The sequence below is a fragment of the Rhinoderma darwinii genome, chromosome 7 (assembly GCF_050947455.1).
Source record: "Rhinoderma darwinii isolate aRhiDar2 chromosome 7, aRhiDar2.hap1, whole genome shotgun sequence".
Taxonomy (NCBI): domain Eukaryota; kingdom Metazoa; phylum Chordata; class Amphibia; order Anura; family Rhinodermatidae; genus Rhinoderma; species Rhinoderma darwinii.
In genome coordinates this window covers 62,576,918-62,595,213 of record NC_134693.1, presented here as the reverse complement: position 1 = coordinate 62,595,213, position 18,296 = coordinate 62,576,918, and the positions used below count along the sequence as shown (strand labels likewise).

The following is an 18,296-nucleotide window of genomic DNA, read 5'->3' as shown; positions in this document are numbered from 1 at the left end:
CGTATTCCATCTCTGTATGTGTCGCTAATCGACACATACAGAAATGAAAAAAAAAATGGCAGCCCCCATAGAGAAGTAAAAAGTACAACACAAACAAATAAAATTTATTTTCGTGACATAATAAAAGCAATATTATATTAAAAAAAATTTTTTTGTGACTCCTTCCCTTTAAGTGTCTTCCCATGTTCCTGAGCAGAGTTGTTGCCCTAACTAGTCACCAATACAGGCTCCCTCCCCCCAATGTATATTTTTGTCTTGTATTCCTGTATCTTCAACGTTTTTCCTGTGTCCTTGATCGCTGCCTTAGCTGGTCCCTAAATAACAGCTAGTATGTAATTTGGGCACACTTTTCCTTGACTAACTGCACCTCCTATGTTCAGTTTTGAGCAGTCGTTCCCTAATCCTGTGAGCAAACTCAATAGTACCCCTTTCCCCCACCTCTTCCTTTTAGCTTAGTGATGACTGACTGAGCTTTGTGCTATTATGTTGTAGGTCACCTACCAGCACTAGTAAAGTGCTCGGGCTACTACTTCGCTGTTCACCAAGCCATCTTTTGCACTGTTTTTAGGCTTATGTTTGCGCGTGTTTGCACTGATTTGTGGTCTAATTTCTGACGTACCCCTGTCTGTCCGAGAAAATATGAATGAATATATATTTTGGAAATTGGGCGTGTTTTGTAGATAAGAATATTGTAGTGTTGCATTCTGTTTAATTTGTTTGTTTTCTTCAGCTCTATAACGCATACATGGAAACTCAAGATCAATTGTTAATAGAAAAACAGGAAAATAAAAGAATTACCAAGTACTTGGATGATATAGTGAAAGAGGTCGAGGCTAAAGCGCCCATTCTGAAACGTCAACGAGAAGAGTATGAACGGATGCAGAAAACGGTGGCAGGTCTCTCTGCTAAACTTGAACAAGCTATGAAGGTATCTTATTTTATTTACTTTTATTTCTATTTTCTTTATTTTTTTTTCCCTATTTTTTGTAATTTTGTCACATTTCTTGTTGTCTTTAGGAAATTAAGCGTTTGCAAAATGAGACCGATAAGGCAAACAAACTTTCCTCGGTGCTTGAGAAGGAAAACCAGAGGCTGGAGTTACAAGTGAAAGATCTTTCTCAACAGGTAGAGCTTTTTATATCGTTTGATTGAAGAAAAGACACGTCTATCAAGTTTAAATATTTCTCAGAACTGGTTGTTCCAGAGGCAAAACAAAACCTGGCAACGGTGTGCTAAGAGATCTATTTAAAGGGAATGTGTCTTTAGAATAATATATATATTTTTTTTATTTAAACTGTCAATAAATGATTACACATTGTTCTAATTTTTTTTAATTTTTTCACAAGTCAGGAAATATTATAAATTGGATACTAATTTATAACATTTCCATGTGCTGGTCACTAGAGGGAGCAATTCCCAAAATTGCAGCATTGCAATGTGGTAAAGCAACCTCATTGCTTTATGCTGTAAATTTGGTGTAGACACATACGCTCTAGTGTGCTCACACAATGCCCCCTCCTTTATCCTGAGAAAGGAGGTGGTTGAATGTTCAAACCTCCTACACTGTGTGCCGCCATTTTTTGAGCGAATGCACAGTGTAGGAGGATTAGATACAGTGGTGATCGCACACCAAAACACGAACATACACAAACCTAACTTACCTGCTTCTGCCGCCGCCGCTCCCTCCGCTCCTAGTCCTTGCTTCTGAACATATGGACGAAAGCCGCGACCGGAAGTAGTCATCTTCCGGTCCACATGAAAATGGCGCCGGATGTCGCTCGGCCGAAGACCTTTCTTTTGGACTGTGTGGGAGCGGCGCATGCAGACGGCTTACGCTATAGTGAATGGAACGGCTCCCGTTCGCATTCACTATGGGGATGTATGTGCCGTATTCCATCTCTGTATGTGTCGTTAATCGACACATACAGAGATGAAAAAAAAAAATGGCGGCCCCCATAGAGAAGTAAAAAAAATAAAAAATAAAAAAGTAAAACACAAATAAATAAAATTTATTTTAATAACATACTAAAAGCCAAAACATATAAAAAAAAAAATTTCGTGACACCTTCCCTTTAATGTATGCTGTTTTATTGTGACGTCTGGTGACAGATCCTCTTTAACCCCTTAACGACATGCCACGTACATGTCTGTGGCAGCCGTTATGGGGAAATATGGAGAGGGCTCGTGGGTTGAGCTCGCTCCATACTTAACGGGTGACGGCTGTGTAATACAGCGTGACCCCTCTTACTGCAAATGGCGGAATCAAAGATCACTTTGATTCCGTCCGTTTAACCCCTTAGATGACAGTCAATCACGACCACAGCATAATCTGCTTCCCCATGACGTGACTGGGTGGTGCCGATGGTCGTCATGCCACCCTGGGGACCTAATGGTGGCCCTCAGGTCAGACGTCTTTGTACACCTATTGAGCTCTACATTAGTATTGCAGTATATAGTGCAAGTAATCCAATGATCGCTGGTTGAAGTCGTCTAGGGGAACTAATACAGTTATGTTTTTCTGGTACATTAAAAAAATAAAAACTTTTCCTCATTTTTTTATTTTTTTTGGCACTACATTTAATGTTAAATAAAAACATTTAACTTAACTGGTATCACAGACTTTGCAAAAGTCCGAACTATTACAATATAACGTGTAACCCGCTCGATAAACGCCCCAAAAATGAACAATTTCTATTTTCTTACTTTTTTTGGGGGGATGATAAGGTGACCAAAAAAAACAGCAAAGTATTTAAAAAGTCGTATATACCCCAAAATGTTACTAATAAAAACTACAGATCACCCCTCAAAAAAAATAAGCCCTCACACCGATCATTCGACAAAAAAAATAAAGTAGTAGTAGTAATACCTAAAAAAATATATACATTTGTTAACACCGTAATCAACCTGTAGAATAAAGTGAACATGTAGCTTTTACCGCATGATGGACGCCATAAGAACGAAACGGCGCTGCATCAGGATAAATAGAGCAGGGAGCTGTTAAATCTCCCTGCTCTTAGCTGCCAGACGTAGCTCAGGGCTGGGGGCATCCCTGCTTGAGCGTGTGAGATCGATATAAGTATCGATCTCATCCGTTTAACCCCTCAGATGCGGCGCATCTGAGTGGTTTTGGAGAGATGGAGGGAGCTCCCTCTTATCCCACCGACACCTGGCGATAAGATCGCCGAGTGTCTGTGTCTTCTATGGCAGCCGGGGGTCTAATAAAAGCCCCCAGGTTTGCCTGTAGTGAATGCTTGCTAGGTCATGACAGAGGCCGGACAGGCATAATAAACTGCAATACAGAAGAATTGCAGTGTATTATAATAGCGATCGGAGGATCGCATATTAAAGTCCCCTAGTGGGACTAGAAAAAAAAAGTTTCAAGTGAATTTAAAAAAAATAAAAAACCCACTTTTCCCCCTTACAAACTGCTTTACTATTAAAAAAACAAAGTAAAAAGGTTACGCATATTTGGTATTGCCGTGTCCGTAACGACCCCGACTATAAATCTATTACGTTATTTAACCCGCACGGTGAACGGTGTAAAAAAATAAATACACTTTGGAAAAATTCCTGACTTAAAAAAAAATGTGATAGAAAGTGATCAGTAAGTCGCATCTACTCCAAAATGGTACCAATAAAAACTAAGTCTTCCCGCAAAAAAAAAAAAAAGCCCTCATTCAACTGCATCGGCGGAACAATAAAAAGAAGTTATGGCTCTTCAAATATGGAGACACAAAAACAAATAATTTTGAAAAAAAAGCGTTTACTGTGTAAAAGTAGTAAAACATACAAAATCTATACAAATTTGGTATCGTTGCAATCGTAACAACCCGCTGAATAAAGTTATTGTGTTATTTATACCACACGATAAACGGCGTAGATTTAGGACGCGAAAAAGAGTGGCAAAATTTCTGTTTTTGTTTTTTTTATTTCCCCTCCCCCCCCCCCCCCCCCAAAAAAAAAGTTAACCAATAAATATGTATCTCAAAATGGTGCTATTAAAAAAATACAACTTGTCCCGCAAAAAGCAAGACCTTATACAGCTATGTCGACGCAAAGATAAAAAAGTTATAGCTCTTGGAATGTGATGATGGAAAAACGTAAAAAATACCTTGGTCTAAAATAGGCTGGTCATTAAGGGGTTAAATAGCCTGGGACATGTAAGGTATTCTCTAATGCTAAATTGCATGAAGACACCTATGAGTGTAAGCTCTTGCCTGGGGGATTTGGTGCTGTATTGTGCACCTCCAGCTGTTGCAGGAGAAATGTCTGACGATCACTGGGGTTTTCTGAAGCCGAACCTTCGATGTTCGGGTGTTTGCTGGGCAGGCCGCATTCTGAGAGGGGTTGTCCAGTTGAGGGGACCCTTTTTTTTTTGTCTTTTCTTCTGATCTTGTTTTTGCTTTTAAACCCTTGATATGTCAAAGTATGAACTTCTCATACGACTGTTACCTATGTTATGTGCGTGTTTTTAAACGTATATCCTGAAGTCTATGTAACCTGAATACTGTAAGGTTAGAAACTTTTATGTGCTATAATTGTTAGATGAGTTTTGTCTTGACTTTTTGTTTTACTTTTTCAGCACATTGTCTGACCTTTTTTGTTTCTTTTAATATCCTAGGTTAGAGTTCTTTTAATAGAACTGGAAGAGGCTAGAGGAAACCATGTTCAAAGAGACGACGACGACGTTAGTTCTGCGAATATCAGCAGCTCTTCTGAAGTAATCACGCAGCACTTAGTCACTTTCAGAAACATTGATGAACTTCAGGAGCAGAACCAGAAACTTCTGGTTGCATTGAGAGAACTTGGTGAAGCGAAGGAGAAGGAAGAGCAAGAAGCTGCTGCTGCACAGTAAGCGATTCAAAGCTGAACTGATAAGTGCTAAAAATGGGGTTTGGCCATTCCGCAAGTGTGGTTGGATGGTATTTGTGGTTCATTTAAGTTTTGAAAAATAAGATCCATTCTAGTGCATGACCCCAGTTAAAGCCGTTTTAGTAGCTGAATTTGGCCATGCATGAGTGACTTCAATATCCATATTTTACTCCTTGGAAATATTTATTGCTATGATTGTATTAAAATTGTCTTGTGACAAATCTCATGAATGCTGCACTAAAGTGTACCTCCGTATATGAGAATCTTGGACAAATCTTTATGGCATGTCAAAAGTTTTCTATTAGTGGCGGTCAGTGCACGGACTTCCACCAATGGCTTAAACAAAGTGGCTGCAGCACTCTAGGTTGTCACGCTCTGTCAGCGGCTTGGTTTCTTTAGTGAGAAATGAAAACGACCATAGACCTGTTTGCATCCCATTCCTAAATAAAGCTGACCGGGGCCAAGGGGTACAGCACTCTACAAAATACCAGAAACCCCTTTGTTATAGTGAACTTTGTATACAGCTCCCTATTGTAACTGGAGGCACCACCTTGGAGTGGTTTGGTGACTATATTTACTATGTGTACTGTATGTAAATTAGTGGTGCAGGGAGGCTCCATGCAACTGATTGCACCTTTATACCCAAAATTGTGACAACACCTGGTGCCAATGAGGCAGTTGCTGCAATTTACATACAGTTCAACTAGTAGACCTTCTCCTTGACTAGGATGTTAACCTAAGAGCAGCCAATAGATGCTCTAGCGTAAAGGTCGGCTGTCTTGACCAATTCCCTTTTTTTAAATGCTACAAGGTGGCAATTTGAGGTCAAGTGAGAAGCAAATGATTTAATTTAGCCCCCTAGCGACATGACTTAACTGTACAAAAATAAAGTCTTGAAGCGGCACAAATCCCGATATCCGGAGCGGTGTCACGCTGTAAAATCGGACAAACCCAGACTGGCGTAATGTAATCCTCAGAAAAAGCGTGGTGAACAGCAGCACACGTCTCCCAAGTTTCAATCCATAGATTCTTTTACCTAGGCTTGATAAAGACCCTCCACTTGACACGGGTCGGAACGTTTCCATTTTTTACTGGATATTTGACCAATAAAATCTATTGATAGATATTTGGGAGACGTGTGCTGCTGTTCAACCACGCTTTTTCTGAAGACTTATTAACTGTACATCATGGCCACAATGGGGGAGTAAGGAGCAGGCTCGTGGGAGGCGTCCGCTCGACACTCAGCAAGTCAACACTTCAATTGCGACCGAATTATCTAAGCAGTTAGAGGGGGGGCCACCACATCGGCCTGGCCCGTGACGCGATTCTTAAGATGTCCATGGTTGTCATGACAGCCTGGGTGCCTAATCAATACCCCCAGGTCTGCCTAATCAATACCCCCAGGTCTGCCATGTTTGTTCTTTTATTAAGCCCTGCCAGAAGCAAGGGTTAAGAGGAGCCAATAAAATTAAAATTTTACATACATAGGAATTGCAGTGTATTGTAGCAGCAATCAAATGATCGCTTGTTAAAGTCCCTAAGGAGCCTAAAGTTAAAAAAAGCTTACTTTTTATGTACAGTACTAAAAACTATTTAGGTTTCAAAATCCCCCCCCCCCCCATTCCCGCTAAAGGAATGTAAAAAATGTAATAATTGGTGTTGACAAATACATTAATTGTCCAAACCATTATAATACATGATTTTAAAAATTTTATTTTATTTTTTAACTTTCTTTGTAAAAGTAGTGCATTATGAAAAAAAAAAAAAGATGCACAGTGAACGCTATAAAAACTAAACCCAAAAAACAATGGATTCTTCAGATCTGACCCAACGCTTTGACATTTGCTTCATTTTAAGACTTCTATTTTGAGAAATTGTTGTTTTTATAAAGATACCATGTTTTGTATGTTTTCTGTATAAAATGTTATTGATGTATTATCTTTTTACTAGACTATCTGATTTGAGGCGAGAGCTTGACATGGCTCTTTTAGAATTAGAGCAGCTTCGTGAAAACCGTCAGCACCAGATGCACATGGTAGAGTCTATTGCACGTCAGCGGGACATGTATCGTATACTTTTGGCTCAGACAACCGGTGTTACATTGCCTGCAGCAGGTAAGACATTAGGTGTAAGTGAATGAGTTTACCCATGCATTACCTTAAAGCAGAGCTGCCATCAGAATATGCTGCACTATTTAATCACTGAGGAATAGGCATGCTTACAGCACTAACTGCGTGACTCTGCAATGCTGCTTCACTGCCCCGGTGACTCCAGTTACGCCATTTGCATAAAAAGCATGCCCTTATCCCTTTCCCGTATCCTTCATTCGCGCTCAGTGACTGAATCGTACGTCATGGGGAAAATGCATCGCCAGCCTCCCCTGGCGTTTTCTCGAGTAGTGATGCCTGCTGTCTCAGACAACAGGCTATCACAGCTCTGTGTGCAGGGCTCAATCGTATTGGTCCCGCCTCCGTAATTGCCGCTATTGGTTAGTCAGTGACAACCAATAGCGTTAATTCCATACATAATTTCCTGCTGATCTCCATTTTTTTCGCACCCGCTCTCTGGGGTTTGAGTTGTGTTGAGCGGTTATGGTGAGAGAGTGCAAGAGAAAGTGTGTGGGCGGGGAGGGGGAGATCTCGTCTTTGTTGTTTTTTTTGCTTTCCCAACCACCTATCCACTTCCCACTCTTGTCCTTGTGTTCCCCTTGTCACCCACGTTTTTGGTCAGTGATCTCTATCACTGACCACTTTTGTATCTTCAGGGCCATGTTTCTTGGTGCCTGGGGATTATTTTTATTTTTTTGTTTTCTTTAGAAAATATTAAAAACAAAAAAAGTCAGTTTAGGGCCTGTTCACATCAGCGTTGGCTTTCCCTTCCGGGGTTCTGTCGGAGGTTTCCGTCGGGTGAACCCCGCAACGGAAAGTCAAACAAACTACAGCTTCCGTTTGTCACCATTGATATCAATGGTGACAGAAACATTTCTAATGGTTTCCGTTCGTCACCATTCTGGAAGATTTAAGTTTTTCCGACGGAATCAATAGCGCAGTCGACTGCGCTAGTGATTCCGACGTTAAAACGAAAACCTGCCATAATCGTGACGAACGGAAACAATTAGCAATGTTTCTGTCACCATTGATATCAATGGTGACAAACGGAAGCTGTAGTTTGTTTGACTTTCCGTTGCGGGGTTCCCCCGACGGAAACCTCCGACAGAACCCCGGAAGGGAAAGCCAACGCTGATGTGAACAGCCCCTTAGAAAGTTAGCAGCTAGTTAGTTTAGTATTCGGGTTAGTTGGTGTCGGAACCGTCAAAAAGTGTAGTTTGGTATAGCGTCAGGGAATTTAGCGACCAGAATAAGTCACCGTACTTAGGGAATTCACATAAAAATCTAGTTAGGTTCAGTGTTATGAACCCTTGCCCTAGTTAGGTTTAGTGTCAGGGAAGTCCACTTGTTCTACAAGAACAAAAAAAATATGTAAATAAAAAAATAAGTTTAGATACTTGGTTATCTGCAGCATCTCAACCAGTATTGTTTTTTTTTTAGTGTCCTGGAATTGTTCCGTATAGTGTCAGGAATCAGTCACCCTTAGTTAGATTTAGCGCCAGGGAGGTTCGAAATCTAGTTAGGTTTAGTGTCGGAATTGTTGCTGTAGTTAGGTTTAGTGTGTTCTGCTGAAGAGGCCTATGCATTTCTTGCCACTGACTGACTGGCTCATCGAATGGCGAGACTTTTTATTTATCAACCTACTCCAGTGATGAAGATTAGGGAGCCCCTAGGAGATGCCCCAGAACCACCACAGTTGAAACCCCTGAGAGAGGTGACCCCATTTGGACCCCCACACCAGACCATTACGAGCCCAAAATCCCTGAGTACACGGGCAGCCCAGGGATGAAATGTAATATGGCAGGACTCCGTGAGGTGAACTTTTTAAAGTTCTTTTTCACGGATAAATTTATAGAGCTAATGGTGTCCCAGATAAATTTGTGCCCAACAGTATATCACCAAGAACACCACATCATTTTATGCCCAATCCCACAGGTGGACTCCTGTAGAAGCAGCGGAGTTGGGACTGCTCTTGAACATGGGGCTTCTGAAGCCATCCGTTAGGGATTAATGGAGCACAGACCTGTTATACCACATGCGATGTATCGCATGGCCGTGTCCAGGATGTGTTATGAGGCGATACTTTGCTTCTTACATTATGCTGATGAGCAGTGCCCATCCCGAGATGACCCCAGTTTCGACAGATTGTATAAACTAAGACCCCTATTAGATGATTTCAGTGCCCGGTTTGCCCGAGCATACACCCCCGAGAAGTGTATTTCTATTGGAGAGTCCCTGGTACATTTTAAAGGGAGGCTTCAATTCCGCCAGTACCTGCCGAGTAAGGTTGCAAGGTGTGGCGTGAAGATGTATAAGCTGTGTGAGCGTGCATCAGGGTAAGCTTACAAATTTAGGGTATTCATCCCCCAGAATGCCCCCTCCCATAATTGTGTGGGATTTGGTGCACCCACTGCTGGACCAGGGTTACCACACCTACCTGGATATTTTTTTTTATACCAGCGTCCCACTCCAAGTGCCTCGCTTCCAGAAGTATTGTGGCATGTGGCACTGCTAGAAAAACAATTTGAGAGGCCTCCCTAAGACACTGTGTGGGCAAACACTCAGAAGAGGTGAGAGCAGTTCTCAATCCAGCTGCAATATATTGTGTATTAAGTACAAGGATGAGATGTCCTTGTATTGACAACAATACATGGCCACACCAGTACCTATGTACCAGTACAGAGACTCTCAAACTAGATTGAATCCTTGACTACAATAGGTACATGGGAGGGGTGGACTTGTCAGATCAAGTCCTGAAGCCCTACAGCGCCATGCGGAAATCAAGGGTCTGGTATAAGAAGCTGGCCGGGCACTTCATATAGATGACATTGTACAATGTATACGTGCTAAGTCGATGTGCAGGCCAGAGGGGAACTTTCCTGGAATTTCAAGAGGTGGTTATCAAGAACCTAATCTTTAGGGAGCAGGAAGGGGGGGGGGGCACCCAGTACTTCTGGAAGCGAGGCCACACGCATCATACCGTGGCAATACTTTCCAGGAGACGTTCCCCAAACTGGCAAGAAGGGAGCCAATGCGACACGTGTACCGAAAACCAGGGCTCTGTATGAAGGTGTTTTAAAATGTACCATTTACATACCATACATCCCTTGATTTATTTCTTTTTTTAAATTTACTTCCGTTTTACTTACACTGATGCACTCCGCACAGCTTATCCCCCTCGTTTTTCCCTTCTGAGCCCTGCTGTGCCCAGGCAGCTGATCACAGCCACATGTAGGGTATTGCCGTACACAGAAGAACCCACATTAGTTTATGGGGTATATATCTCCGGTGGCACCTGCTGGGCACAATATATCGGAGCCTGAAATGGCATATATGTATAGAAAATTGCAAATCTTACTATGAACCATCTGCTGCGCATTCTTTTACCCAATACCGGTGGGGTCAAAATGCTCACTACACCTCTAGATGAATGCCTTAAGCGGTGTCGTTTTTAAAATGGTGTTCAACTGTTCTGGTACCTCTGGGGCGCTGCAAATGCGACATGGCACACGAAAAACCAATCCAGCAAAACCTGGACTCCAAAGAAGACATAGCGCTCCTTCCCTTCTGAGCCCTCTCATGGGCCCAACCACAATTAGGGTGTTGCCGCACTCGGGACAAAATGGGGCCTTTTACTCCTTGTGTAAATAAGAAATGTTGTGCCAAAACTACATATTATTGGAAAAAATGAAATTTTTCTTAATTCACAGCCCAATTCAAATAAGTTGTGACCATTTTGACACCACCGTTTTTTACACAACACCCGTAAATTAATTCCTTGAGGGGTGTAGTTTCCAAAATCGGGTCACTTTTGGGGGCTTTCTATTGTTTTGGCACCACAAGACGTCTTCAAACCTGACATGGTGCCTAAAATATATTCTAACAAAAAAAGATTCCCCAAAATCCGCTAGGTGCTACTTTGCTTCTGAGGCCTGTCTTTTAGTCCACGAGCACACTAGAGCCACGTGTAGAGGGACGTGTCTAAAAACTGCAAAATCTGGGCGATACATATTTAGTAGTGTTTCGCTGGTAAAACCTTCTGCGTTACAGAAAAAAATAAATACAAATATGAATTTCTACAAGAAAAATTAATTGCAAATTTCACCTGCACTATATTTTTAATTCCTTGGAAACGCTTAGAGTTCATAAACTTTCTAAGTGCTGTTTTGAATGCTTACAGGCTCTGTCACCACATTATAAGTGGCCTATCTTGTACATGATGTGATCGGCGCTGTAATGTAGCTTACAGCAGTGTATTTTATTTCGTTATGACCTATTTTAGCTTTATGATAATGAGTTTCTTAATGACCAACTGGGCACAGAGCCCTAAGGCCAAAACTAGGCTGTTCCATTAAGGGGTTAAACTTATTATTCTTCAAAAAGGGCCATCTGACTATTTTCTCACATGCGTGGTTTGAATAATATTTAAAAGTCCTACAGGGCCATGCCGGCAGCCAAAAATCTTATGATAGCCAATACTTAGAGGCTCTGTCACCAGATTTTGCAACCCCTATCTCCTATTGCAGCGCTGCAATGGAGAGAAGAGTAACGTTTTTACTTTTTAAAAAACCAGCATTTTTGGCTAAGTTATGACCATTTTTGTATTTATGCAAATGAGACTTGCTAAAGTCCAACTGGGCGTGTATTATTATGTGTGTTACATCTGGGCGTGTTTACTTCTTTTACTAGCTGGGCGTTCTGACGAGAAGTATCATCCACTTCTCTTCAGAACGCCCAGCTTCTGGCAGTGCAGACACACAGCGTGTTCTCGAGAGATCACGCTGTGTCGTCACTCACTTCCTGCCCCAGGTCCTGCATCGTGTCGGACCAGCGAGGACACACCGGCACCAGAGGCTACAGTTGATTCTGCAGCAGCATCGCCGTTTGCAGGGAAGTCGATGTAGCTACTTACCTTCAAACGCTGATGCTGCTGCAGAATCAACTGTAGCCTCTCGTGCCGATGTGTCCGACACGATGCAGGACCTGGGGCAGGAAGTGACGTCACAGCGTGATCTCTCGAGAACATGCTGTGTGTCTGTGCACTGCCAGAAGCTGGGCGTTGTGTATAGAAGTATCATCCACTTCTCTTCACAACGCCCAGCTAGTAAAAGAAGTAAACACGCCCCGATGTAACGAACACAATACACACCCAGTTGTACTTTAGAAAGCCTCATTTACATCAATATAAAAATGGTCAGAACTTGGCCAAAAATGCTCGTTTAAAAAAAAAAGAAAATCGTTACTCTTATCTCCATTGCAGCGCCGATCTGCTGCAATAGGAGATAGGGGTTGCAAAATCTGGTAACGGAGCCTCTTTAAAGAGAACCTAACCGCCTGTGCAGACTTTTGCACATGGCAGAATTTATGTATGCATGTATGTTTGTTTAAATAAGACCTATAGAGATCCCGCTCAGCTGGAATATGCAGTCTCAACCCGTGAGCCCCCTCCATGGTTTCCCCTACCCGGTTATGACCTCTAGGGACAGCTAAGAATTTGGGTATAGCTGCGAAGAGTCGGACACTAAGTAAGAAAGTGTTAGCGCCTCCTACCAGCTATATTCCTCCACCAGCCACTGAGCTAAGCTAGTTTTCAGCTTGGTGTCTGTAGTCTGTTCTATTTCCTTTTTTAGGATGGCAATGCAGGTTGAATTGATCTACCGGTTACCTCACATGGAGGTGGGAGAGCAGTATGCCCTAAGATCACTGATTGCCCTACCTCAGAAGAAAAGGCGGTACAGTGGACCCCCTATTCCCCTGTGATCTGCCAGCTTTGGTGTCCCCCCACGTGCCACTTCTAATACTTGTCAGTTTTTACTCTCTCTAAAGGGAGGCACACTGAGCATTTGACCTATCTGGAGACATCACCTGGTCGGATTACCTCCTCAAACTAAGATCAGTATCTGAGGTGCATATTATCAAAGTCCCCTCCATTTACAAGTGGGTGACCTCATCAGGGGCTATCCCATGCAGAGCATTTTTATTTCATTGACATGACCTAAAGGAACACTTTTTACTAAAGGCTATCTTTTCCTAAGAGGTGCTTCACAGCCACTCAGTCAGCAACCGTCCTCCACCCCCCTCTCCGACCATTCCGCACCTCTGTTTCAACAATGCATCATTCACCGACAGATGGCATGGACGCTGGGGCCTAGGTCTTAGCTTTTTTTTATTTTAAGGGTCAGGTGTCTGGCCTGTCTATAATTTTCCAGCTTCTTCTAGCTGCTCAGGTGGCTATAAGTACTTTTTGTGCATGGAAAATCTCATGCTGCGCATCCTTGTCGCAGCCCCACGCCCCCATGGGATTTTTAAATCTGGTCCTAGATGCCCCGCAGGCGCTGCCTTTTGCACTCCTGATTGAAAAAAGACCCTTTTGATTCCTTTCTTGGAAGGTGGTCTTCCTTGTGGCCATTACCTTCATCAGGTGGGTCTCAGAAGTGGCAGCCTGGTCCTGTAATACTCTAGTGATTCACCAGGACGTGGTTTTTCGTCCAGTTCCATCATCAACAAAAGTCTTAATACAAGAGACCACATGCCACCAATAGGGGAAACTCTGAGAAACACAATTCCATTGTTCGTGTTCCTGGCGTTTTTGGGTGGCTTTTCGGAATGTGTTGTCATGTGCGTGTACGTGAGGAGGTACGCTATTTCTTGCTATTGTGACACTTGTGTGTGGAATTGTTTGCCAGTTGTCACCGCTGTGGGCTCGGTCTCTGGTTCTCGGTTGTCTCCAGGCTAGTGAGTGAAGCCTGATGGCTGTCATGTGTTCTGTGCACTGCACACAGATACGAGAGCAGGATTCCCTCTTCTCGATCTGTCACATGCATGGAGATTATTTAGCAGTGGTGAGTAGTATGGCTGAGAGTCCAGCATTGGTGTGATATTTACATCTTAGCAGCAGCGTCTGTGTTTCTCTTTGCTCCTGCTTCCACCCCCTGCTCGCCTCTCTCCCCTCCATAGACTTACATGCAGTGTGTCTTGCTGGGTCACTCTTCTCCCTTCATAGAAAGTTATGGAGTTTGCTTGAATGAAAGAATTGAATTTTGGCATCGGGTTAATTACAGAGCTGTTTCATATCAGATATACTATTCGATTGGCGTTGGTTGTTTAAGGTTAGTTTCCATTTGAATAAGTTATTACATCATAGAATTTTTATATATTTCTATTAGACTTTTAACATTTTTAATAGAGGTATACTAATGTTTTGTTTTTTTTAGCTACCGCATGATTATTCAATGAAAATTGACTTTTTTTTCAATACTTATAGTCTTGTGCATTGCGTTTTGCTTTTTATGTAAACTTTTATACATGAAGACAAAAAAGCCTTTGCCTTTCCCCCTGAGGAACCCCGCTATAGAGAATCTCAGAGTAACTACACATTTTTTAATTTTTTTTTATATTCCGGTGTCTCACCAATGACTTTATTTTTGTAAAATGTCTTTCTCATCTCGGTCATTGTGGGACACCGCATTTACTGCTTATGTAGAAAACTGGCTTCTCTCAGTGGCTACACGAGGGTTATGGCTGGGGGAATGAGGTAACACTTTTTCTTAGTTTCCGCCTCCCAGTGGCAGCAGCTACCTTGAGCAATAATAGTACAGGTTTGTGATCACAGGTTTCACCGAGATCCACCCAAGGCTTCCATATGTTTTCAAAGCGCTTAGTCATATCTAAATCAAGTCAAGGCTCTCTTGATTTAATGAATGTTTGAGACCGTATGCTCCTAATTCTTCGTAATAATGAAGGAAACCTGGACCGCAAATCCACAATATAAACATTGATCTATCGCTACTAAGCCAAAAACATTTTTATGAACCTCAGGTTCTTAACGTTTTGATTAAAATATTAAGCCCACTTTCCACGTCGCGGAAAGCTAGTACTTCCCACAATTTGTCGTAAGCTTACGACAAATGGATGGCTCAGAAGCGGAGTCTGTGCCATTAGCCGCGGGGGTCAGCTGTAACAGCGGACACCCTGCTGTAATGGCGGAGACCGAAGTTAGCTCCGATACCCACCAATAACCCCTTAAGTGCAGCGGTCTAATGTGACCGCTGCATATAAGGTTTGTAGCCAATCGGCACCCCAGCAATGAGATCACTGGCTGCCGATGGCTGTAATGGCAACCAGAGGCCTAACACTACCCTCCTGGTTTACCGACTATGGAAGACTCCTAGGCCCTGCCCGGAGGGGGGCCTAAAAGGCCTCTAGTAGCGACTGGAAGCTGTCACAAGCTCAGAAGTTGAGCCCACGTCATCAGCACTGGGTGTCCCCGCTGTAACGGCAGGGACCGTAGCGATCTCCGATCCCTGCCATTAACGTAGATGCAGCGATCAAAAGCAATCGGTGAATCTTACTGGTTTGTATCTAAATCGACACCATGACTACAAAAAAAAACCGTGGTCCTAACTTGCCTTTCTGCATAATCCGGTCTGCATTAATCTGTACAACAGTTGTCGTAGGAGTATGGCTGTAACATGTAATTCATCTAGTAACGTGTGTTTTTTTTTTTTTTGTTTTGTTTTTTTTAAGATGAAGCATCTATGACATCAACCCCAAGAAAATCCCCTGGATCATCTCAACTCCCTTCCACTCCAGCTCCTACAATTTTGGTTTCTGAATCCTCAGAGGCTACTGAAGCTAAAGCTGCACTAAAACAGGTGGGGGATACAACTGTGTAAATGGTTGTGGGTGGGGCGGGGCGATTTTATGATCAAAATCTCCATTACAATTATTAAAGGGGTTTGCCCATCTACAGGATATGCTATAAATGTCAGATAGATGCTGGTCCCACCTCTCTCTAGAACACGGCCCCCTGAACCCTGTTCTACCTTTCTCGGTTCACATTTCCTCCCAGGCCGTTTCCTGATTAAATGGTCTGAAATCAGCATAGCTCGCTGAGTTATACTTTTTCCGCAACTGCCATTCACATCTATGCGAGTTAGAGACATTGTAGCTCAGCTAGCTATGCTGATTTCATATTTTCTGACCATGTAATGAGTAAGTGGCCCTGGCGGCAGCAGGAACTGAGAAAGGTAGAACGGGGGTTAGGGGGCCCAATTCTAGGGAGGGACCCGCATCCATCTGACATTTGTGGCGTATTCTGCGCACTTGCCGTAAATGTCCCTGAAGGGCAGTATAATGCCCCGATAGTGCCTAATAAAAAGAATATAATTACGTACTCTCCTAACTGGTCCACAGTGTCTTCAATGCCCACGCACCACGGCTTGTTTTCGTTTTTGTTTTATTTCCAATTTTAATTGCTCAGCCCTAGTTGTGGGGTTGAAAATTGTGTTTTAAGGAGGTTTTGCTCCTACATTTATTGTTCCAAGAATGTTATTAGTATAGAGTAATATATATGCATGGTTGGCAGCCGACTCGGTCACGTCAGTGAGCTAGTCTGACTCCTCGGTCTGCAGTGGCTCCTGAGCGTTCTTAGAAGCAGAATACTGATCAGTTTTAGGCTTAGAAGATCGCTCGGGAACACACAGGAGCTGCTTTCAGAACATATCATGGACTGGTTCGGATGACCACGGCGTTCTTCAGCTATTATGAAAGGTGATAAATAGAAGTCTGCAGAAGTGATATTTGTAATAAAGGTGAATTACACAAATACTTTTTATGCTAAAATACATGCATTTCATTAAAAAAAATGCCACCGAAAAAGTCATTAGTTTTTAACCAGTTCAGGCCCGGGCTATTTTGAGCCTTCAGGACCAGACAACGTTTAGCCATTTTTAGCACGCGTTTGTTGGGCTAGCGACGTGATTTTTGCGATGTTTTTTCTGTAGATCATGCAGGTTTCTTTTTTTTATTTTTATACACAACGTTTTTGCTAAATCAACCCTCTCATAGTGACTATTGTCACTAATAGGGCTGTGCTGGGTCTAGTAAGACCCAGCAGCAGTCTGTCACGAACTGCACCCGGCGATCATGTGACCAGTCGCACGATCACCGGGACCAATAGAGACAGCGGCTCGGCCGCTGCCTCTTCCTATACACAGCGTCATTGAGAGATCGGAGAAGACAGAAGCAGCGGAAGCTACTTCTATCTTCTCCTTAGGGTCCTTGGCAGTCACTGACTACCGGGGACCTGACATTCAGCTGCCCGATCGCTCGGGCAGCAACTTAACACCTGAGTCGTAAATAGTCTATGGCGCGGATCCTGACCGCTGGCCGTAAATACACAGCCAGCGGTCGTGAACCAGTTAAGATATTTCTTTGTCGATTGCTGTTTAATGGTGTCTGATATAAAGTGACACAATTGCTGACTTATTGACCGTAAATATACTTTGGATCTTCAGGAACTATTTATTTCCCCCTCCTTGCAAATACAGTGCATTGAGGAAGTATACAGACCAAAACATTCAGCTGTGATTCTCTGACGTGGTTATGTAGAGTTGTATAATGGAATAGCTGGCCGCCAAATAAAGGTGGCAAAGTCCACCTAACACTACTACACTTCAGACACTGCTCCACTATGTAATGACCTATGTGACCAGTTCTTTTAATTTCATTGACTTTTCAAAACATGCGAAGCAAAATGGCAATGTACAATGTTTGTGTAAACTTTTTGCATTACAGCTTAAAGAAGTGTTTGAATATTATCGTAAAGAAAAAGCAGAAAATGACCGAATGCTCAATGATCAAAATGAAAAACTACAGGAGCAAGTTACCGAACTACGTTCCCAAACCACAAAAATTTCCACACAGCTAGAATTCGCCTCAAAACGGTAATAAAGAATCCCTTATTATCTAGTAGCTTTAATGCATCTATCTATTTAAAGGGTTTGTCCCACTCTTTAACCAGTTCAGGACCGGGCTATTTTGCGCCTTCAGGACCAGACACCGTTTAGCCCTTTTTATCACGTGTTAGTTAAATGGCGGTAACTTTTTTATTTGTTGGGCTAACGACGTGATTTTTGCGACGTTTTTTCCGTAGACCATGCAGGTTTGTTTTTTGCTTTTTTTAGAATTTTTATTCATAGTTTGAAAATAGTAAAAAAATAAGCTTTTTTACGTTTCAGCTATTTTTTTGGGCAATAACATAGTTTTACCCTAAAATAGACCTTTTATTTGTGATCGCCATTGTCTACCGTAAATTTTAATATATTACAGGTCTATATTTGGGTAATTGGGTCAGCGCTAGCGTTACAACAATGATTGGCGGGGAGGGAACGTTTTTTTGGGGGTGGGTATTTTATGTGTATTTATTATTAATTTTTTTTTTTTTTGCACTTTACTTTATACTATTTTTTTATTACTATGGTCTGTCCCTCAAAGGTCAAAAAAGACCTTTGGGGAACTTTATATATTTCTTTT

At 42.4% G+C, this 18,296-nt stretch overlaps 1 protein-coding gene across 2 annotated transcripts in view; it reads left to right on the top strand.

Annotated features, from left to right (window-relative positions):
* The window catches only part of TPR (translocated promoter region, nuclear basket protein), a 117,980-nt gene that overhangs the window by 30,613 nt on the left and 69,071 nt on the right, over window positions 1-18,296 (top strand). For both annotated transcript variants that reach the window (XM_075833453.1, XM_075833452.1), the window contains exons 12-17: window positions 731-928; window positions 1,018-1,125; window positions 4,622-4,851; window positions 6,823-6,986; window positions 15,507-15,634; window positions 17,559-17,707. In XM_075833453.1, the coding sequence (XP_075689568.1) occupies window positions 731-928; window positions 1,018-1,125; window positions 4,622-4,851; window positions 6,823-6,986; window positions 15,507-15,634; window positions 17,559-17,707 (977 nt within the window). The remainder of the gene's footprint in view (window positions 1-730; window positions 929-1,017; window positions 1,126-4,621; window positions 4,852-6,822; window positions 6,987-15,506; window positions 15,635-17,558; window positions 17,708-18,296) is intronic.